This window comes from Hyaena hyaena, unplaced genomic scaffold, assembly GCF_003009895.1.
Source record: "Hyaena hyaena isolate Hyena2069 unplaced genomic scaffold, ASM300989v1 scaffold_165, whole genome shotgun sequence".
NCBI classification, from domain to species: domain Eukaryota; kingdom Metazoa; phylum Chordata; class Mammalia; order Carnivora; family Hyaenidae; genus Hyaena; species Hyaena hyaena.
In genome coordinates this window covers 414607-438370 of record NW_024080797.1, presented here as the reverse complement: position 1 = coordinate 438370, position 23764 = coordinate 414607, and the positions used below count along the sequence as shown (strand labels likewise).

At 45.9% G+C, this 23764-nt stretch overlaps 1 protein-coding gene across 10 annotated transcripts in view; it reads left to right on the top strand.

Moving 5' to 3' along the window:
• Nucleotides 1-23764, top strand: part of BEND7 (BEN domain containing 7) — an 89251-nt gene that overhangs the window by 41896 nt on the left and 23591 nt on the right. For 9 of the 10 annotated variants that reach the window (XM_039239994.1, XM_039239999.1, XM_039239996.1 and 6 more), the window contains one exon: nt 4393-4618. In XM_039239994.1, coding sequence (XP_039095925.1) covers nt 4393-4618 — 226 coding nt within the window. Of the gene's footprint in view, nt 1-4392; nt 4619-13337; nt 13421-23764 lie in introns of those variants that run through there. The other variant, XM_039240002.1, reaches the window with a different exon arrangement.

The following is a 23764-nucleotide window of genomic DNA, read 5'->3' as shown; positions in this document are numbered from 1 at the left end:
TTTCCTTTATTTTTTTAACAGTTTATTTATTTATTTACTTATTTATTTTTGATAGAGAGAGCATGAGTGGGGGAGGGTCAAGAGAGGGAGATACAGAATCCGAAGCAGGTTCCAGGCTCTGACCTGCCAGCACAGAGTCTGACACGGGGCTCGAACTCAGGAACTGTGAGATCATGACCTGAGCTGACACTCAACTGAGGCACCCAGGCACCCCTATTTTACTTTAAGTTCTACAGGGGAATCACATGATATGCCCATAGGGACTGAAGGAGAAATCTTTCAATTTACCTGGTTAGGGGATTCCCCCACTCAAACTAGATCTTGACCCCAAATTCTACTAAGCAAAGGGAGGCCACAACTGAAATGCAAAGAGAAACAAGAGAGTTAATGTCCACAGGCCGGGTCCACAAACATTCTCAAGGGTCATTATGACTAAATATAGTTTTTGCTGCCAGAGTTCACCCAGCACAAGATGTGATGCCGCTAGATAAGGAAAATTCAACATTTTCTATGCTATCGTGCTAAGTTAACTGTGGTACTGAAAATAGGCAAGACGTCCACGAACATCCAAATTTAGTCTGAATTCAGACTCTTCACTCTTAAAATGATGACTCCAAGGGTCATAAATTCTGCCCCATCCTTTGGATGTCCTCGTTGAAAGATCATACGACTTCAGGAATCAACAGAATCTGTAAATTAGCGTAGTAGTCATCTGTCTTCGCTCGAATAGTGATTCGGTCCGAGGAAATCTAGTTTATAAAATGATCATTCATTTGGAAGAGTGTGGTTCCCAGCATAGCCATCATTAGTATGCAGAGATATCTGTTTTAAACTAGCGCTGGTACACGGAAAGAAGGGGTTCAATGACACAACTGGAGTTTTAACCTGTTTTTTAATATTTGCGCAAAGTTGTCTGTCGATCATTACGTAGTAGTAAGGCCCGCTCACTATATTTATTAAATGGAGGAAATCAAAAAGTTTTGTAGTGAAAACTTGAGATTAGTTTTCTTCATGTCTCGGAAAATAAAGCTACCTTCTTTTTTTAAGGAGTTCGTTTGCTGCTTTGTGGCACCTTGTGGACATAGCATTAGTACGAATCTGCATACGAGAAAGGGCAGGACACCGGGAAGGGGGCAAAGATCAGCCCCTCTGCTCCTGGCACAGCTCTTACGGCCTCAACTAGTAAAACTGACTCCTTTGTAAGAGACGCATCCCCGGGCAAGCTCACGTTCCTTGATCTGGAGAGAACACTTCAAAATAACAGCATTTGTCCGTCAGTAGAAAGTGGAACAGGACGCACCGACAGCTTTGGCTCCTCTCAGAAATCAAATACTGTTATCCCTTAGCGGGTCTCGGGGCTCCAGAGAAACGTCCAGATGCTTAGTTTTAGGAGTTGCAGCAAATGCTAGAAACAGCAACTGCATCTCTGTCTCCTAAATTCTGCCGTGAGGCCCTCATAAAATGCTCTCCTGTCCCCTCCCTGATCCCGCTCACCCCTCACGCCTCACCAGCTAGATGCTACCTGGTGCCCTGTACATCTCCTGTAGCACTGACCACTTTGTGCTTTACATAATAGATATTTATGCATCTCCTCTAGTGAGCCCGACTTTCAACTCCTGACACATGGAGTTATATACAATAAATATGTTCTCCAGGCAGTCTACACCTTGAGTTAGTGCTGACTGGTATGCTGAACCGTGGCGAGGCAGACTTTTCAAACACACTTTCTGTGTCTTAGAATAAAAGGACTCTAAATCAATATTATTTTCAAATGAATGAATTTTGAATGAATCCTTACACAGTGTTTTGTTTATTTTGTATTCTGACAAATAGCTATTGGGCAATGACTGGGCGTTTGGTACTGTGAATACAAACGAGCACATATTCTGCTGAGAAACACAAACTCCCAACCAAATAAAGGCAGTGTGGAAAGTGCCGGAAACATACTTTGTAGAAAAGACTGAGTATGTGAAGAAAGGAGGGCTTATTTCGCCTGATGGCCAGTTCATGTCACTGTTCCTCAAAAAGTCCTCCAGGGTGAGTCCAAGGGCAAGTTCTGGGAGTCTCAGGTCAGGTGGCTGAGCTTTAAGCACATGTTTGATGATTACTCAAGTTCAACAGAGATATATGAACGAGTTCAGTTGGTGTTTTCCCCTTTTGACTCCTGAAAATTTAAAAGCCTCAATACCTTTTCTCTCTCTCTCTCCTAGAAATAAGTAAAAAAAAAAAAGCCTCAATACCACCTTAGTCCCTCAGATAGCTGCTGCTTATAAAGGAAATTGGGACTCTTTTTTTAAATGGCTTGTAAACAATATGTAGGAGCACTTTGCAAAATTCTAGGATCAGTTCCTTTAGGATAAGGCCTAAAAGCAGCAAAACTCTAGTTACAAATAAAAACTTCCTTAGATTATGATGCTATAAGTCTCTCGGTGTGCTATTTCCACATTGAATCATTCAGTGAAACTGCATTGAGCATCAGATGTGGGGCAGCTTCTGTTCCAAGAGGTGGGGGTACCGCCTCGGCCTCCCAGCCACAGCCCGCACACACCCTTTACCAGCCGCAGGACCCAAAACAGCAATCAGTCTGACGCCACCGCCCCTACGGTGATATTTATCAAGCATCCAGGGACTGAAAGGCAGAGTGAGGCAGAGAAATGAGACGACCTTGTGGATAATCCAGTGGAGAATTGCATTTGGAAAAGGCAGGGCCAGACTTCCCACGTCATCAGAATCATTCACGCTCTGCTCTGAGCCCTTTTACTCGACCGTAGTGTGCTAGGCATTCTGGGAAGCATGAGGCCAAACAAAATAATTCCTATTCCCCAGGAGAAAAACTAATCTCAGATCCTTGCGTTCCTAATATGGTTTTAAAGTCTAGGGGCGCCTGGGTGGCTCAGTTAAGCATCCGACTTCGGCTCAGGTCACAATCCCATGGTTCATGGGTTCAAGCCCCATGTCGGGCTCTGTGCTGACAGCTAGCTCAGAGCCTGGAGCCTGCTTCAGATTCTGTGTCTCCCTCTCTCTCTGACCCTCCCCTGCTCACACTGTCTCTCACTCTCAGAAATAAATAAAACATTAAAAAAAATTTTTTTTAAGTCTAAAGGAGTATGGGGTCTACAAAGTGATTAAGTATGATTATCCAAGAGTAAGTTTTTGTAATACATCTTACTGAAGCTAGATATTCTTCTGACTTTTTTCCTAATGAAAGTTTACCAACCACATGTCTTCATATTATTGTTTTAGACTTATCATTACAACCAAGAGCAAATGACTTAATGGTTTAGATTATGACTAAGGAGCTTCTATCTATCCAACAAGTACTTATTGAGGACTTAGGACGTGCCAGCCCTGAGAGATACAAAGTCTGACTTACGGGCATCCGGAAGGGTCCCAATATGATAACTGATTATATGGTATAATAAAATTAGCCACGTACGTATGTCACATGAATAGCAGTGACAAAGAGTCACGGGAAGGCAGGGGTTCACAAAGGCTCTACAATGTAAATGTTCACTGGGTTGCCGATGAAAAGACAAGCTGTACCCATCCACGGAGTGCTGACAGACAAGAATTTATTACTGTCTGAGCTTCTATCACACGACTTAAAGTCCAAGTTGAAAGGCGCCTTCCTTGTCTTCTGCTTCAACATCCCAATCAGAAAATCCCTGATGGAGAAGCAGTGTGACTAGAACATTGGTTTTCCAGTGGCGCTCTGGGACATAGCTTCAGATTCTCCTCCCAAAAGTAAGGGTGCAAGGTGGAACGGAGCTGCCTGGGGCACCTGCTCATTGGTTTTATTAATTTTATGGATTAGCTTACATAAGGTTTCACCAGAGGAAAAAAGAATACAGTTCCACAGCTGGAAACCACTAGCACAGGCCTGTGGGGCAGCCCCACATGTGTATCCACAGGCAAATGAAATGAAATGATTTAATGCTGGAGAAAGTAATCTGAAGAGTGTAATGCAGTGAGCACAGTTAAATGATTTTTAAGTCAATTGGTTATGATCTCTTTGGACCTTCGTTCCTTCACTTAAAAAACGAGGGTGTTTCACCCAGAAATCTCCCGTCCCCTGTAGCTCTACAGTTATAGGAGTTTGTGATTATCCGCTTTCTCTGGACTATTTTCTGAGGACAAGAATGCATTTTCAGCGTGCTCTTCTCCATTGCTTTTGAAGAGACTTCATGCTGGAATTAGAGCATCTTATTTTGTGAGTAATAACTAGTCACTGGTTTTATAAGTCGCAAAATACTGGCACACAAAAGCCAAGACCGTATCGTTTGCAGGGTGTGGACATTGCAGTAGCTAGTGATGTTCTTTTGCTGCACATCTGCCCCAAGGCACATGCTTCAAATGTTGCTTTTAATGAAATATTTATGTTCTTTTTGGTAGCCAGAAGTGCAACTTGCTGAAGGCTTTGATGTGTTCATGCCTAAATCACAGCTGGACTCTATCTTGTCAAACTACACTCGCTCAGGAAGCCTTCTGTTTAGAAAGCTGGTGTGTGCGTTTTTCGACGACAAGACTTTGGCCAACTCCTTACCCAATGGGAAGAGGAAAAGAGGACTCAATGACAACCGGAAAGGACTAGACCAAAATATTGTGGGTGCAATAAAAGGTTGGTCTGCATCATTTCATTTTATGGGTTCTGGGTTGAGCTTTGCCTTCTTTTAGTAAAGACGCAGCTGAAATTGTAGTCCGCTAACAGGAGGCGAATTTAATTTGCTCTTGGCAGTTTTTACCCACCGGTGTGGCTTTCGGGTATGGGCTCTGAGACTCACCACCCCAAGTATCACTAGAATTTGGTATTTCAAGGGGGATGTGGGCTTGTTAAAATCATCATTTCAGAGCCAGTTGGCTCTGTGGCAAAAGCAAAACGAAGTGTTTTGCTTAATTGTCTCTTAACATGAAAGTATTTTTCCTCTTAGTAATTTCTAGCTGAGAACTTCATCAGAATATGATTTGGACCTAAATTTTTAGTTGTAAATAAGAATAAGGCTCTGATGCTTTTTTGGAAAATAAAGTAAAATAGTTCTCTCCCAAGTTTGGAAGTTGCTTTACCAGGCCATTGCTTGTAAAGACACTTTATTTATTTCATTATTTTTCTTTTCAGTGAGGCTCAGTGAGAAAGTTTTAACAATGACTTTTTTTTAATTTAAAAAAATTTTTTTTAAATTTATTTCTGAGAGAGAGAAAGAGAGACAGTGTGAGCAGGGCAGGCTCAGAAAGAGAAGGAGACACAGAATCTGAAGCAGGCTCCAGGCTCTGAGCTGTCAGTATAGAGCCCGACGCGGGGCTTGAACCCACGAATCGTGAGATCATGACCTGAGCCGAAGTCGGACGCTTAACCGACTGAGCTACCCAGGCGCCCCCATTGACTTTTTTTTAATGTTTAATTTTTTTTGAGTGACAGAGCATGAGCAGGGGAGGGGCAGAGCGGGGGCGGGGCAGAGGATCGAAACTGGCTCTGAGCCGACAGCAGCGACCCTGCGTGGGGCTCGAACTCACGAACCACAAGACCGTGACTGGAGCTGAAGCCAGATTAAACCCAGTGAGCCACCTAGGTGCCCTTGTAAAGACACTGTAAATGTCAGGGACCCCACTGTGAAGGTAGACTCCGTGTATCTCCCCACACTCCTGGCCTGCCCTGGCCCCTCTGGTTTTCTATGCAGAGTCATGCCAGCTACATGCAAAGAAACCATGAGTCTCCCCCGCCCCGCCCCCCCCCTCCCTCCAGCATTTCAGTAGCCGGGCAGGTGCAAGTAGGAGTTCATTTACATCCAGTTCTGCATCACAGACCTACTTCTTAACTTTAAAATGTCCTTATGTTGGACTCTGATAAATGTAATTTCAGGTACTAGAAGTATTTAAATGTTACTTTTTGTTAATGTAAATGAATTCTCAAATATAAACACAGCTACCATGAAAATGGATTTTGAGGATCAGGCCTTAATTTACACTGGAATCACTGATGAGGATTCTTCGCTTCCTCAGTCCCAGCCTCGCTCAGCTTGTGGGCTTGGACTGGACCCAGAGAGCCTTCCCTCCCTACTCCTGCTTCTTGTTATCTTGCAAAATGAGTAAATGAATTTAATAGCGCTTTAAAGATACTTGGAAACCCACAATTAACTTTACAAAGTATTGTGATTTTTTTTTTTTAAACGGAGTTAGCAAGCCCCAAACAGCCATCGTTGGTGGGCAGAAGGACGCAAGCCGTCACTAGCAGAGAATGTCTCGTCCTCGAAAAGAATTTTTTCACTTAAAGTGACAGTTGAGTTGTATGAAATAAAAAGAGCTACAGAGATATTACAATCTGTGTCATTTCTGAAAAGAATGATTCAGCCTGAAGTGACACTAAAAACAAGATTACTGAATTTGAAGAATGGTCAGTGACGTAACTGAGACCAGCTAAAGTCAAGAAGGGTCTCATTTCAATTTAATATGTTTGGAGCCTTCTAGAAACATGAAGGTCAGCCTGATGATGCTTTTTAGGCTGAAGCTTTGAAACACTTTGAAAGTTGGCAGGAATTGTTTTAATTTACTTCTTTTCAGGATGGTGCATTAACAGTATGAAAGTATTTGGAAATTAGGGAACCATAAATGGCTGTGTCCCATCTTAAATGACAGTCGAGCAGTTACCCCAATAGTAGATGGTAATGATTTATGTCATTACAAGTACAGTGATAGGGGCTGCTCTTACCATTTTCAGTGGATACTGGACATCACACAATAGTTTGCAAAAGCATACTGCACAGAGAAATAGAGAACATGCTGTAATTTTCTTCACAGCCCTACTCTTTAGCTAGAAATAAAAATGGTAACAAGGTGGACCATCAGAGTGGCTCAGCGGTTAAGCATCCAACTTCGGCTCAGGTCATATTCTTGCAGTTTGTGAGTTCAAGTTTGGAAGTAGCTAGTAATTGAAGGTCTTAAAATATAACTCTAGCCGGTTGTTCTTGCTACTTACTGGTAGAGATAAAAAGGGGTGTTTACTTCCCCCAACCCAAGTCTTCTGAGTAATCTGGGAAAGTGATAAAATGGTTTCTTTGTATACAACAGAGGGAAAGCTACTCATGTTACTGTTGGTGTCTGCCACACACTTTAAAAAACTTTTTTTTAATGTTTATTTTTGAGAGAGAGAGAGAGTCAGAGTGCAAGCACGGGAGCGGCAGAGAGAGGCAGACAGAGAATCCAAAGCAGGCTCCAGGCTCTGAGCTGTCAGCACAGAGCCCGACGCGGGGCTCAAACTCACATTCTGTGAGATCATGACCTGAGCCGAAGTTGAACGCCCAACCGACTGAACGCCCCAGGCGCCCCTACCACGTACTTTGACAAGATTATTATAAATACTAAATACTGTCTTTCTTCCTCTATCCTTTAAGAGATAATGCACCAATACTGGATTACTTTCAAAAGTTCTGCAACTAAGAATATACAAAGGCTGGCCAATTTTATAAAATATTAGAACTAAAAATAACAGTAGGGGCTGAATATGTTTCAGATGAAGTGATTATGTTGGTTAAAACAGCCATGGGGGGAAGACAAACAAAAATCTATAAAACGCTTATAAATAAGAACAGAAATGGACTGAAGAAGAAGAATTTATTGTGGAATTATTAACAGAGCTCTTTGTAGTGATAATTAATATTCCCCCGACAGTATCTTGAAAACAACATAAGCCTCTTTGTAGAGATCACATTTTTCACATATTTTCATCTGTTTCATGGTAGTTAACACTTTCTGGGAATTCATTAAAAATGCGTTTACAAATATGATGCAAGGTATTGAAGATGAAAGGGTCTTTAATGAGATACAGTCACCTAAGCACCAGAGTTTAACTCTGGAAAGAAGCAACTTACGATCTTATTAAGTGGAGTCATAGATTTTAGTGCTGAGGGTGGTTTAGTATCTTGAATCTAATTCACAATTGATTCCATGACCAGAGTGTAGAATGGAGGTCAGGACCCAGGGGCACTCTCCTCGCTTCATGCTATAACCTGCTGAAGACCAGCTAGTTCTTGATATCGGAGGCCAGGAGAGCAGGCAGTTTGCCTTAGTGAGAGTCATCTAAATACTATACAATCCTCGGGTCTGATGCTCTTCAGAAAACGTAGTTTCAGTGAAGCAATTTTTAATAATTTTTTAAATGTGTGTTTATTTATGAGCGAGAGAGAGGGACAGAGCACATGAGGGAGGAGCAGAGAGAGAGGGAGACACAGAATCTGAAGCAGGATCCCGGCTCCGAGCTGTCAGCACAGAGCCCGACACGGGGCTCCAACCCACGAACTCTCAGATCATGACCTGAGCCTAAGTCGGACATTTAACCAACTGAGCCACCCAAGCACCCCACAGTGAAGCAGTGTTTAGAACCTGGGTTAGGGTTTGTTTTTTTTTTTTTTTTTTTTTTTTTTAATTCAGCTTCATAGTGATTAGTTGAGAAAGGTTTAGTACTATCAGACTCTACTCAATTCTTGAATATTCTTGCATTCAAAGGAAATTCTGTATACCTGCCAAGTGACAGACCTGGTTGACTGCTTCCTTAGTTTACTTAGTTCACTCTGTCCAGCCGGCGCCTGCGGTTCCCCTGGAGGGCAGTCAGCGCTGGTGGTCTTCGGGGGTCAGACCCTCCCTGCGAGGGAAAGCTCCTGGGTTGGTGCCCCTTCAGAAACTGAGCTGTGCCTCTACCAGGATCAGAGACCCTGAGGGTACAGTAGGCATCACCTCTCAGAGGCTCTGCCCAGCCGACCACCAAAAGCTCACATTTCATTCCAGCAACTCTGGGGGCCTGTGGGGTCTGTGTGAATCCTGTCACAGTACTTTCACTTCCCATTCTTCTCGCACGTCATCATTCTGTTTTCCGTTTGTCCTCACATGGACGTAAATTAATATGGTTGGCGTGGAATTTATCTCCTATCTATTATTTATTTCTTGACAGTAACTTGTGTGTACCCTGAGAGCTCTCTGTAAGATCAAGGCGGGAACGTCAGCTTGGACTTGAATACCCTTACTGTGTCGGGGATTTGATCTTCATTTACAGGAGAGGAAACTGAGGCTATGAGAAATTAAGTAAACTTACTTAAAGATAAGCAGGTAGTACGTGACAGAGCCATGATTTAACCCCAGGCCCGGCTGGCTCCAAAGCCACTGTCTAGCACAAGTCATTTCTCCTGAGGAATATCTGGTAGGAAAAAAGGAAAGGTGTCCCAACTTGAAACTTCCATCCTAAAACGCAGCATTTTGGATTCTTTATAAATTCCTCAGGAAAGCCACCATACTAATTATCTAAAATGACCAGTCAGTTATTGTATATGCAAAGCATATTCAGAGTGAATTTCTGGGTAAACGGTAGGTTACCTCAGTTTACTCACTAGCTTCTAGGCAGGTCTTCCCCGGAAGCTAGTGCTAATTGGTCTCACCATGCTATGGAGGAGAACAGAAGGGTGATCACTTCCCCAAGGGAGGGAGTCACCTCTCAGACTCTTCCAGTACATAGGACCACAAACAGTGAGCTTGAAAGTCACATTGCACGTAAGTAATTTTTCAAAGTTGTCCGTAAATTAAATTTTAGCTGAACTGCTTGGCAACTGAAACCAACTGATGAATGCTTTAATTCAGGAATCCTTTTGGAGGATAAATAATCATTTCTTAATTTATCTGTTCATATTTTAACATATCAGATCAGCTTAAAAGAGGACACACTGCATAATATATAACAGCAAAATAATATATAACAACCCTATAATTCTGTCACACACCTAGCCTGTCTCTCGGCTTTGTAACTCTTACATATTTGTTGTTGATTGTATTTCCCCACTCTTTATGGAGGCCCGGTGACAAGTAGGTGATAGTGAATCTTGGCCATTCTGTGTGTAGAGCCCTGTAGGTTCAACCCATCCTATAGCGGGTCTCGTATTTTAGTATGCATCAGGATTACCTGAGGTAGTGGTTCAAAATGCAGATTTCTGGTCCCACTGAGAGACTGATTCAACAGGTGTAGATCCAGGAATCTAGCTTTGAACAAGGCAGATGGTTTCACACGACCCTTGGAGAATCTGATCCGTTGAGCTCCTGATGCCTATGGCCAGTTCTAACATACAACAGCCCTCCTGGGAAACTGTCTCCTTCCTCTGTGCCTTAAGAACAACCCTTTCTCTGAAGGCTGCCCTACTCCTCTTCTGGAACAAGCGAGAAGACAGCACATGTCAACACCTCTCATCCTTTTCAACCTCCGGGGTGCAAAATTGTTTGTGTCGGTTGTGTTATGCAAGGTCCTGGTTTCAGACATGCCTGCAGTGCGTCACCAGGACTTCCTTGAATAACCGCCTAGTTTACCAAGGCGGGAGAAAGGCCCTTCCAGACTTCAGCACGACTCAAACATCTGGATCCCAGAACACATTCTGTATAGCTTTCCCTATGGCCTTCTCATTAAAGGCTTGAAAGTATGGCCTCCATTGTGGGCAAGCTCCCGGCCAGTCTCTTTGATCGCAAGTTTAGAGCACTTATTTCGCCAGCTTCTTCACCCAACAGTGTGACAGGAAAGACGTGGTCCTTGCTGCTTCTCCAGGACTGGAGAAGTCATGAGAAACACCAGAACCTTCGCAGTATCGTTGACCTCGCAAACGCAGAAATCATCAGCAGACATTAAATTTCTGTTAACAGCACGTGCCTCGGTGCCCACCCACAGCGAGCCAGGAACCAGTGACTTACGGCTGAGAAAGGTGTGGCCTCTGACCTTCAGACACGTAAACAGGGAGCCGAGGCACACAGAGCCGTCCTCCAAGATAGAATAAGCGTCAAAGTGCCCAGGTTACTGAATGAAAGGAGAAAGCACAGAAGATGTACAGCCGTCAAAGAGAAGGCCTCACCTAACAGGTGACTCTGAACTAGACCTTAAAGGATGAGAGGTGTATCCCATACAACAGGGATGGAAAAGGTTAACTACAGAATAGGTTTAATGAAGCATACGTTAGATAAAGCATGGTGTGAAAGCCTTCTGCCTCCAGAAATGTTTGAAGTCTCTTCCAAGTTGTTGGGCCCTGCATCATCACCAACCTGTTTGTTTACCTGGAAGCATGTAACTCTGTGAATGTGGGTTCGGATACAGTTTACCCCGGGGGGTGCGGGTGGGGGGTGGTTCAAGCAGAAGCTGTGCTTCTTAAAGCTTCTTCCTGAGCTTCCGGACCTGATGAACCAGAATTTGGGGGATTGGGGCCATGGCAAGTCAAATGTCTGTTCCTGCCTTGTCCCTGGTCTTCCATAAGCTCAAAAAGGAACTCCGCCCTCCTCAAAATTACAGAGCCTTCTGCCTTCCACGTAAGGAGCAAATGGAGGTGGTGGGGGGGGGGGGGATTCGTTACCAAGGTTACAGCTTTCGGGGCTCTTCATGCAGCCTCTCATGTAATGGGTAGGAACCAGCCGTGGGTTAATTTGCAAGGGTTCAACTCTGACTCCCGGCCACTGACTTCTTACCAAACCTGTGTTTTAACACCCCTGCTAAGGTTGACAAAGACAGCCTCCTGCCGAAAGAGATCAGTTTCTGTAGCACAAACAGGGCCGCGGTGTTACAGGCACCCTGTCCCCGCTGTTGACATTGTTGATGTGTTTATTTATGATGACAGTTTTCCGGCAGACGCAAGTAAGAACGTTCTGAGGAAAGGGTACCTTCCCGGTTTGCACAGTGGCAATATACGGGCCAGCCAGGACCCTGAAAACAGAAAGCAGTTGTTTTCTGCGTAGCCCATCTCCTTTTTCAGTAGATCCTGCAACAGACTGGCTGATCCCAGACACCTCCCCCCAACCACAGCATCAAAGTGTAACGTCATGGGGAAGCAGAATGGTATGAGAAGTCCAGAGTGGTCAAATTATAGTCCTCGTTGCTTTTCTCCTTGGTGCCTGTCACCTGGCAAATGTGTCAGTTCAGTTCCATGAATGGCCATTGACAATCTCATACGAGGTAGGCCTCAAAAATCTGAGAGATGCAGGAACTGACACTTGCTCGAATTTCTGCCCTAAAGGTGCGTAAGCAAATGATCCTGGAGTATGTACAGTCCCTGTAGTACCGTGGGCTGATGATAAGTTAGCCCACCAAAAAAAAAAAAAAAAGGGGGTGGCGCCTGGGTGGCTTAGTCGGTTAAGCGTCCAACTTTTGCTTAGGTCATGACCCCGCGGTTTGTGGGTTCGAGCCCTGCGTCGTGCTCTGTGCTGACTGCCAGCTCAAAGCCTGGAGCCTGTTTCCGTCTGTGACTCTCTCTCTGACCCTCCCCTGCTCATGCTGTCTCTCTCTCTCTCCTAGAAATAAATAAAACATTAAAAAAAAAAAGGGGGAGAGAGAGAGAGAGAGAGAGAGAGAAAAGGAGAGAAAGAAAAAAACTAAGGATATAATATGTCAGCTTCCATTAAGAAAACCCCTTGAAAATCCATAGACTTTCATTTAAAATTGAACTGAGAGCGGTCATCGATTTTGGCTGCCTTTAAGACATCTTTGTTTAAAAGCAAGTGTGGTCGTGTCTGTCCTGTTAAAAGCACCCGTAGAAGAGAGAGGTGTTGCCTCTCGGAAGTAGCTGGTCTTCCCAGGGGCTGCTCCCCGCACTCAAGTCTCCTGTTACCCTGACTGTGTTTCCAGGCCTTTATTTCCCGCATCAGGCTCCTGGTTAGATTTTGACGCTCCTCCACGGTCAGCTTCTGGTATTTCTCAGAACCTTAGCCGCTCCTCATCAACCCCTCCCTTTGATCACCGAGTCAATCCAGTGTACTGTGTCTTAAGTACATCCCACGGCACCTCTTGCTCACCACCCCCACCATCAGCCTAGCCACGTGCAGCAAAGTGGGGGCCGGTCCTAATTAGAAGTGTGCACAGAAGCCAGAGCAAGTGAGGGACTAAAACACGCAAGACGTTCCAGCTCAGGTGCAGGGCTTGAGGCCTGCCTGGCCTTCTTTGAAGGAGTCATGTGTGTCCTCGTTAACCACACAGCCTGAACGGTGGCCCCGGGCTTCTAACAGAACACCCCAGAGGCGTCTACACTCTGCTTTCTACATCTGAAAGCTCAGAGTCCTCATCAGTCCCTTTTTGCCTCTGCCGCTGGTCCCCACTCCTCACCCAGCCCTGCGGGTTCTTTTTGGCCTTGCTCCCTCGCCACTGGCTTCTCTGACACCCTCCTAATCCAGCTGGGCACCACCTTGCCCTTGACGCTCTGCAAAAATCTCTGTAAATAGCCTTCCCGCCCTGCATTCCCCCCTTGAGTGCACGCTGTAACGCTTGTAACATAACGTTTCCTGACGGTTCCCCACCTGGCCCCTCTTTGCCCAGTAAATCAAGTGCAAACTCTGGCCTTTTCCAGACTCGCCATAACTGGGTTTCTCCCTCCTTGCAACTACGTGTCCGAGCGCTCCTTCCCACTTGGTGAACCAGCCCGGCGCTGGCGCTGTCCCTCACGCATCACGTTCTCATTGTGGACTCTGAGTTACGCCGTGTGCCCAGGGCTGCGATGCTCTGGTCTCTTCTCCCTAAACAAATCCCAACTCTTCATGGTCTAGCCACATCTCCGGACCTCTGCCGTGAGATTTGCTCCAGCCTGCACTGATTTCTTGTTTCCCCTGCATTCCTACAGCACATGTTACCTTTATCTAGTTTAGCGATAAAGCTTAACCCTTCACTTTGCTACTCATGGTTTCTGTGGAAGATGACAGTATCATTTGTTTCCCAAACCATGACACTTTTGAGAGTGAGAATGGTACTGTTAACCATTTCACCTGGAAAACAGGCATTTTGAACCATCCTGAACAAACCAGGATATGCGATCATCCCGTTTATGTTTGGACATCTTGCCTTCAGAGACCGTATTCTGTATTTGCTCTGCATATTCCTGGTCACAAGAAACAGTGCTACTGACGTAATTAATGATGAATGAATACAGGAAGAAAGGAAAGAGAGACCGAAGGAATGAGGCAGGCAATTTCTCTTCACTGAAAAATGTGGCTTCTTAAAACCGTGAACACAACTCCATTACACTGGATGGACATGAGGCACGAGTAATGGGATGACTACACAGCTCCTCTGTGACGACTCGGAGGAGGGCAGCTCAAAGTGAAGAAGGCAGAATGGAAGTCTGAAGATGAGAAGAAACACCAACAGACAGATGAAGTGGGGCCCAGCAGCCGGCCAGGTTGCGTCAGGGTGATCCTGAATATTAAACCCAGTTTGGACAGCGGAGGCTCTGAAAACTCTGATAGTTGCTGAAGGTCCTAGAGCAGCCTCCACGGTACGTAACGTGGAGAGACCAGTGGGTCACGCTTCCATTCATACCGGATGGTAGTCCTCTTCCAAAGGTTAAATATAATAATGGTATTACAGGACCGTGATTTGAATGAGCCCAGTAACGGAAGCCATAGCAGGCCAAGTGTGCCATTTCCTGCTTTGGCCATCTCAAGACTCCTTGATACCTCAGGATGCTTATCCATCCATGTGGTTTATGGCCCTCATCATCACGGCACCGTCACGCCTCAAAGACAGTATAGAGAGAACTCTGAGAACTTTCATTTCAATAGCCTCAAAACGGGAGCCCCCAACTCTCCAAGAGCTGACCTCAGTGAGGAGGGAGTTGCCACCATTAAAAAAGAACAGGAAACAAAAACCTCGCTCTGAGGCATCGGGCCTGTCCTGACACCCAGTGTCGTCACCCTGAGGTCACAACACCACACAAGAGCCACGGGCCAGGAGGTGGCGAGCGGGTTGATCTAGCGACGTCATCCTCACAGGCAAGGCCCCTTGCTGCCACTACCCTCCTAGCTCCTTGCTGTCATTCTTCCTACCTTGGCCATCCCTGAGTGGCCGAGGGACAGAATGGTACCCGCACTTCTGGAACATTCCCTAACAGACTCCTAGAGTACTGTGTGTGGGTGCAGCTTTCAGGCTTACTGGCCAGGACGTGAACTCAGGATGTCATGGAACGACTTTGAAAGTTGCTACTGCACGAAACCCACGCTTTACACACGGAAAGGCGATCTCAGTACTTCAGACCCAGAAGCGCTCTGAGCGGCCGAGCTCAGGCCGAGGGAACGCTGGTATCTGTGTGGCCTTTCTGCCACTTGCCTGACTCTTTGAATGGATGATACTCTCGGCTCTGATCTGTAAAATAAGTGACTTATATATTTCCAAGACGCCTTCCAAGTAGCATTTCTATAAATCTGTGGTTCTGAAACATTCTTCTTTGCCCAGAAAAGGGAGTAAATAGTAAAACACCATCACATCAAAACTTATTATCCAGACCTTAATATCTCGCAGATATAATTTATTCCGTTGAAATATAGCAAACATGTTAAACAAACATGTGTTGTAGCAGCAAGCCAAAGGAAAGTGTTAATCTTATTTCCCACCAAGCTGTATTATAAATGAGCCCTGCTAGGGCTCTCTTAAGTCGAAGTAAATTTAAAATTAACTTTGTTTAATTTGAGAACCACTAAAGGACTTTTCTGTAGACAGAGATGCCTTTGTCGCAAAGGGAAGACGAGGGGTATTGTTCTTTTCCGCCAGACCACTGTGGCCTCAAATCTTTGAGAATCGCTGTGATTAAACAAGATTGCTCAGACCTCAAAGTCCCACCAGTTGGGGGTACTGAAAAGGAGCCTTGTGGGTGTAGATTTACTCCTGACTTTGCCATTAAATGGTCTTGAAACATGACCTTCTCTCGGGGGGGCGGGGGGGGCGGGGAGGAGGTGTGGATTGGCTAATTTTTAAAGTCTCTCCTAGTTCAGAAACTCTATGCTTCAGTAATCTTAGTCCAGATTCTCAGAAGCAAACCTAGAGAATTAAATAAATATGACTGGGAATCAATTTTCTGGATACCTAGGGCCTTTTCCATTACAACAACCCAGGGAGAATCACGGTCCCACACAGGGATGGGCACTCAGGGACGAACAATTGACAGTCGTCGTGGTCAGCTTTCGTGCTCCTCCACTGACTGACTGACTGTCCTACAGTATAGTAAATTCGGTAGGATATTCGAATTTCATCAATAAATGCATTACTGTTTGTATCACTCTATTTTCTTCACCTGTAATTTAAAGATTTCATTTTTAGGCGCATTAGTTGATGAACTGTGTTAAATCTTACTGTTAAATGAAATCCGAAATGAACTTCAAGGGCTCAGTATAATCTCAAGACCTGTGGCCGTTCACCAAAGACACTCTTCAGTTCTTTCAAGTTAAGTCACAGACCGGAGCAAAATGATTCTCCGGGTTTATTCTTTTACAAACTGCTGTCTGACCTGTGCTGACCATGCCCGAGAGAGCCGTGATCTCTGCCCTTGTCCAGTGCAGCATCTCGGTGATCACTACATGTTGTTATTTTGAAAACCACTAGTTAACGAACTCCCGGGGGGGAGTGGGGGGCGGGGCGTGGAGAGCTTGCCTGGGAAGGTCACATTTCAGCCGAGACCTAGCGGGTGATGGACTGACGCATTTAGGCAGGCAAAGTTCTGAGCCTTCTCCCGGCTGACCCTGAGGGAGAGCGGAGGGAGGCAGTGGACTTGAGATCCGGTCAGTATTGATGTTGTCATGGCATTTTCTTAGGAGGAACTTTCTGATTCATTCATAAGCTGATTACAGAATGCCATTTTGTCCCCATTAGCTAAAGTGGAAATAACAGTATTCCTCTTCACCTGGAATGCATTGAGGACATTTTCCAAGATTCGTTTTCTCTCCACCTTACCACTGAGATTTAAAACACATGTTATATTTACTTCATACCCACTTTCTTTATTTTTTTGTAAGAATCAAAATGTTCTACTGTCTACATACTTCCTCTCTTCCTCCCTCCCACTCCAGAGTAACCTGAAATTGGTGCGAGTCTCTCCCATTTACGTTTTTCTGTTATTGCCCGTGTCCATAAATCCCATCGGCTATGGTCTTGTGAATTTATGAACCTACATGCACAGCCTCATACTGTACTTTTGCAACTTTGTGTCCTTTTTCCCCCCAAGATTTATCCACATCAGTACATTATAAATCTCATGTTTTCATTTTAACTGCAAAACCATACAAATAAGGCAATGTCTTTCTCCAGTTTTCTGCTAAGGGACAGTTTGGGTGGTCCTTGCACACAAATCCCTATGGCAATGATCACCTTTGTATTTCCTGTGGCTCACGTAGGAGTTTCTCCAGGGGACATGCAGGGAGCAGAATGGAGTCACAGGATATGAGCAACTCCAGCTTCATCAAGCATGGCCACATGGCTCTCTAACGTGACATGTCATTTGTATATCCGCCAGCGACGTAAAAGAAATCTTATTTTTCCTCGTTCTTGCCCACACGTGGTGTTAACAGACTTTACTTTCTGCCAGTCTCAAATGGTGCCTCATGGGGGGATCCCCCGATTCTTAATAAGGTCGACCATCATTTCAGACTTAGTACCATTTGGTTATGTTCCTCTGTGAATTCCAATCCTTTTCCTATTTTTCCCATTAGGCTGTTGTATTATTATTGACTTCTATGAATTATTTTGTCAGTTGCCTGTGTTACAGATGTTTTCTCTTACTTTCTAACCTGGGAAAACTTTGCATGTGACCTCCTCAGTCACACCAGAGCTTCGATTTAACAACCAGATGGACTACGGTGTGCTTTCGGGGGGAGGAGGGGGGGATCGTGCCCGTTTTAAGAAACTCTCCTGACCATGATAATGGAATGGTATTCTTTTTCCCAGCCCAAGTTTTAAAGTTTTACCTTTGATACTCAGATCTTTTTCATCCACTTGGAATTCACTTTTGCCTAATATGTGAGGGAAGGATTGAATGTCTTCCTCTCTCTGGGCCGTCAGTCATTTTAACCTCATCCACTTTGTTCACATGCACTGTCACACACACACACCCCCCCCGCCCCCGGTCATACACCGAGCTCCCGCTTTACCTGTTCACTCCCGGTCTTTGGTCTGCCTCGGAGCCAAGGCCACCCACCTTTGCTTAGTCTGGCACTGCACCAACTCCTCGTATCTCACAGCTCCTGTCTCCCCCCCTGCGTCCCCTCCGCCCTTCCCCTCTGCTTCCAGTGGGTGTTTGGACCTCTTTCTCCTGGCTACGGCCTGTAGCGATTCTTTGAATGAGAGTCTCTGTGGTGTTATTATTTCAGTTTCTGTTCTGGACGTTTCTTTATGGCACCCTCACTATCGAATGGTGTGGAGTCGGGGGGGGCGGGGGCAGGTAATCTCTTCTAGCCTAAGGGCGGTTTCTGCAGAGCAATTTGAAAACATGCCATCATCTTCCAGATTTTGTTGCTGTTGTGGGCCTGCTATCAGTCCGTTGTTCTTTTATAGGTAATCCGTCTTTTCTGTCTAGCTGCCTTTAAGATCTCTTTGCCTTTGGCATTCTGTATTTCCATTCTAGCTATATATTTTTGTTAATTTGCTTGGCTAATTTGTCCCTGTAATAGTAGGGTTTGGTCACTCACATGTAGACAACGGTGGTAAGTCAGGCTCTACTCCAGTGTGTATAAAATGCTCTCACAGAAGGCTCTTTTGGTCTCAAAACACAGTGTCACTAACGGCACCTTAGGAGGAAGCTGTTTTGTGAGCCTCTGCCGGATAGAAACGGCCTGCCTGCACGCCGCCTCCCTTCTTCCCAGGCGACCCTGTCCTTCTCTCTGGCTCCCTTCTGTCTGCACCTCTGCTTCATGCTCCTGCTTCCCGGCTGGATTCCTCCACTTGCTTTCTGTCCCCTCCCCCTGCCACAGTCCTGGTGTGCGAGGTGTGTCAGGGCCACTCATCCTCTCATTGCTTGCTGTTCTGAGGAGCTCAGCCTTCTGCGCCCATCGCTGCTGTGGTCAGGCTGTGCCGTGGAGGGCACACTCCTCCCTGCCCCTTTGGCAGCGGGGACTGGGGTAGGCGGTTTCCCAAAGGCATCCTTGAGCTCGGCCAGCCCCACACCATCCAGCTGCCTTTGGTTCAACTCAGCCCTTCTGTTTAGTTTTTCGTTTCCAACACCCTGATTCCAAGCAGTGAGAGTACTGGATTGTGACCTCAAATGTTTCAGTACTGGAAAGATACCCCCTCGCCTTTACACATTAATTAGCTTACCCATCAGTCCCTTGTAGGTCTGGTTATCGTGAGCTGGTTTCTCGGGCATGAACCCCTGGGTGGTCTGACCAGATCAGAGTTTGGAACCTGCACAACTGAGAGCCAGTCCCTAGACCAGGAGCACCGGCCCACCCCACAGCACCAGCCAGGCCTCCTTCTAGCTCTTTCCCTTCCCCCCTAGTACCTGAACTTCCACACTTCCTGTGACCTTAATAAATTATTGGAATGGGTATCAAGCCCATGACTTGTGGATTTCGGCTGTCCCCATGAGTTTAGTAAGTGAAGTACCATAATGTCATCAAAGGAAATACATGCTCTATTAGCACCCTATAAAACGTGGCCAGAGTCCTCAGGCTCAGAGCTGAAAAGACCTGTAGACCTGTCCTACCCAAGGCTCAGTCTCCTTCTTGCTTCCTTGCTTCAGGCCAGCCAGCGCCCTTGATCTAGAAGGGAGGTGACCTCACAGACCCACCTGACCCTCTGCCCTGCTAGCCACCACACTTCTGTGCAGATGGCAGTGAGACTAGCGTTCACGGCATTCGCAGGAAGCATGAACTTAGCTATTGATTTGCTTATGTTTAGAATTCAGTCATTACCCTTACAAAACCTGTGTGCTCATATATAACTTTAAAGTAAACAATAATTTAGGGGTGCCTGGGTGGCTCAGTTGGTTAAGCGACTGAGTTTGGTTCAGGTCATGGTGTCACGGTTCGTGGGTTCGAGCCCCACATCAGGCTCTGTGCTGACAGCTCAGAGTCTGGAGCCTGCTTCGAGTCCTGCTTCGAGTTCTGTGTCTCCCTCTTTTGCTCTGCCCTTCCCCTGCTCATGTTCTGTCTCTCTCAAAAATGAATAAAAAATTTTTAAAAAGAAAATAGCGGGGCACCTGGGTGGCTCAGTCGTTTAAGCATCTGACTTCAGCTCGGGTCATGATCTCACGTTTCGTGGGTTCAAGCCCCACGTTGGGCTCTATGGTGACAGCTAGCTCAGAGCCTGGAGCCTGTTTTAGATTCTGTGTCTCCCTCTCTCTCTCTGACCCTCCCCTGCTCACACTGTCTCTCCCTCTCAGAAATAAATAAAAGAAAAAAAACTAAAAAAAAAGAAAAAGAAAATAGCAAAAAAAATTCTTTAATTTATGCAGAAAACAATCCCTATTAGCCGTGTGGTCTGGGGCCGGTTATTTAACTTGCCTGTACCTTGATTGTGTCTGTAATGCAGGATTGCAAATACACCATCAGGTTATAGCAAACGTTAAATGAGATAGATGTATAACAAGTGCTTAGCTCATGGGAAGTTTCACAGAATAGTTTTAAAGAGTAAAGGAATGGGGCGCCTGGGTGGCTCAGTTGGTTAAAGAGTAAAGGAAGGAAGAAGCTGCTGGTGCTGGTGGCCTTCCACGGGCTCCCAGGTGAGGAGGTGGAGTGTGAACAGCCTGCAGGGAAGCCTCGTCCCCTCTGCCGGCCGCCTGGTCCGAGCACCCCCACTCCTTGGCACAGCCCCAGGACACTCCTGCGGGGGGCTCTCTTTCTCACCCTCCTCCCCAGCCCCTCTCGCGCTCTGGGAGACTGGTGGGGCCCGCGACGAACCGGCCCTCAGTTTTGCTTGACCTCCACCTTGATTTCCACTTGCCCGTTTGACCATAACTTAGAACCGCGTCATCAGATCACTGCCGGCCAGCTGTAGCCGCATTCGAAGGCTCCACGGTGAAACTAAAACTCTGTCGGTCTCCCCTTGCTTCTCAAAGTGTGCGATCCAGTGACTTCCTTTAAAAAGCCACACCATATTCTGCTTTTCCCAGCAAAGGGAGCCAGAAAAATCCAAATGAAGGGTCCCCTTGGAACCACTGTGCGAACAGATAGCTGTTTGGGGAACGTGGCCAATCCCCTCCGTTCTCAGCATGTCACATTCAGACACACGATACACCGCCTGTTCATTGATGATTACATTAAATGCGTTCCCAGGGAAGGATCTGCTCAGCCACCACTAGCTGATTCATTATTTAGATACAATTAAAGGGCACGGTTCAAATGAACACAAGCATATGAGAAAAGTCATTCTTCATGTACAGATCAAATTGAACGTTTGTCATTTCCCTGGTGACTTAACATACTCTTTGTACCTTGGGACCTCAAATTATATTAAGCACAGGAGATGCTTTAACTCTTTCATTTAGTTTAACTGTTGGCCTTAATCCGCCTGTTGGGATTATTTGGATTTGTTTAAAATTAGCCCTTGCTTCTCCTTACTGTATTAGAATGGAAGAAGAGGGGAATTTCTTTTTAGTACCTATTGCATTCTAAGGATGAATGCAAATTGTTCTGTGATTCTTAATGACCCACTATTAACATAGTAGGAAACCCAGTGCATTAATGCAATACCTCTTTTCACATCATTACTCCTAATGGAACTGTTACCAGGATAATAGCTTGACCTTTAGCTACAGATTCAGACAGCAAAATATATTCTGCTTACTCGATACCTCTATTCACATAGCATATTGAGCATTTTCGGATCAATACAATGACAATCTTTTGGTCTTGTTCTAAGGTCCCAGGTGCACATGTCACAGAGTATAAGAGTGCATCTTCGGTAGATAGATTCAAGTTGAAAGTCTCTTTTAAGTGTGAATGTAATCCATGAAACAGAATGCCAGTAATACGCCCAGTGGAAATACTTGTTTGTATAGGTAGTTTTCGAGAAGCCTAATGCTGTGCCTTCAAAGGTCTCAGACACAGACCCAGGAGAGATTTATTTCTGAGATAGGGAGAGAGAGACAGGTAGAACGCTCAGTCTGAAGTGCAAGAGAGAGCGTCTGTACCCATCTTTACAAGACCTCGCTTCCGGGTCTCCTGACTTAGCCAAGCCTGTGCCTTCATCTCCTCGCTCACCCAGGGCTCTGTCCCCTCGCTGTGTTCGCACTGGCCAACGTTTCTTCTCGTTGTTTTAATCGCCACATGAAGGCGTGTGCCTCCCAAGCCCAGATCTGCCTGGAGCCCTTCGCTGAATCCAGGCTTCCGTGCGGAGATATCTGCCAGCCATCCCCCACATGGGTGCTCCGCGAACACCCCGAATCAGCATGGCCCAAACCAAACCCAGTACAGCCCACCTTGGCCCTCAAACATGCCCTTGCTCCCGTCCTTACCAGTCACAGGATTCCCCAGAACGCCAGTTCTAGATACCATTCCAGTCACGCCCGCCACCTTCATTGCGCTGCCCTAACACAGAGGATGGCAGTGGCTTCCTGCAGGGACCCCCACACCCCGTCCCCTGCTTCTACTCCCAGACCTAGAGCCCCTCCACTGCCCCGCTTCACCGTGTCCTCCACGACTACACCAGCTACCCTTGTGTATGGGCTTCTTGCTTCTCTCTAATGATTCCCTGATGGTAAGTTTCTAGGAGCAAGATTCTCAGCTCCCAGGCATAACAGCTTTAAGCCCCTGGCTCTGTATTAACCACCTCATTTCCCCAAAAGGTTCTGCCATTTATGCCAACAGTAACATTTGAGCGAGCGTGCCAGGTCCCCACCATTTTAGCAGTGTTGTTAGCTTAACATTCATTGTGTTTCCAATTTAGGAGACTGTTTTGCAGTTCTTCGGTTTATATGTTGGTTGAACGTTTTTCCTAGATACACTCTGTTCATCTATAGAGACCTTTGAAGTTGTTTTTTATTTGAATGAACTCTTTTTTTGGGGGGGGGTTAGATATTGAACCTTTCGGTCGTATTTAGCACTAGATTTTCTCATTTTAAGGAAAGGTTTCTTTCTCACTCAATAGAAATTTTGCAGTTTGGACGTATAGGAGGATTAGGAGGAACTTAACGGAGGACCGTGGGGGAGAAGATGGGGGGAATAGTGGGGGAGGGGGAGAGAGGCAAACCATGAGAGACTATTGAATGCTGAGAACAAACTGAAGACTGATGGGTGTGGGGGGAGGGGAGGGTGATATGCATGGAGGAGGGCACTTGTGGGGATGAGCACTGGGTGTTATATGGAAACCAACTTGACAATAAACTATTTGTAAAAAAAAAAAAAAAAAAAAGAAAGAAAGAAAAAAAAGAAATTTTGCAGTTTGGGGGCACCTGGGTGGCTCAGTCAGTTGAGCATCTGACTTCAGCTCAGGTCATGATCTCATGGTTCATGAGTTCGAGCCCCACGTTGGGCTCTGTGCTGACAGCCCAGAGCCTGGAGCCTGCTTCAGATCCTGTGTTTTCCTCTCTCTGCCCCTCCCCTGCTCACACACTCTTTCTCTCTCAAAAATAAACATTTTTTTAAAAAAAAGAAAAATATTCTTACAGTTTTATATAGTTGAATCTGTCAAGGTTTTCCTTTGTCATTTCTGTTTTCAAAAGAAACCTTTAAAGATTTAAAACCACCAGTATTTTAAATACCAAGAAGGCAGTGTGAGTGGAGGCCTCGTCTTCACAGAGAGCACAGCAAAGACGGGTGTGCAGGCGCTCGGGAGTGAAGGGGGTCAGAAAGGTCCACGGCAGCTCCGAGCTGTGCAGCCACACGTGGTGCGACTTTCGTAACGCCACTGTCCTGTGTCCCTCTCGTCCTGTCCCACCATTGTCTCCAAAGCTCCCTCTGTGCTTATCACGTAACTCTCCTCGGTGCCAGCACAGCCCGCGACAGGATGACTCCAGGTACAAATGGGGACTCTCATTAAGACACAACCGCACAGGGGCGCCTGGGTGGCTCAGTGGGCTAA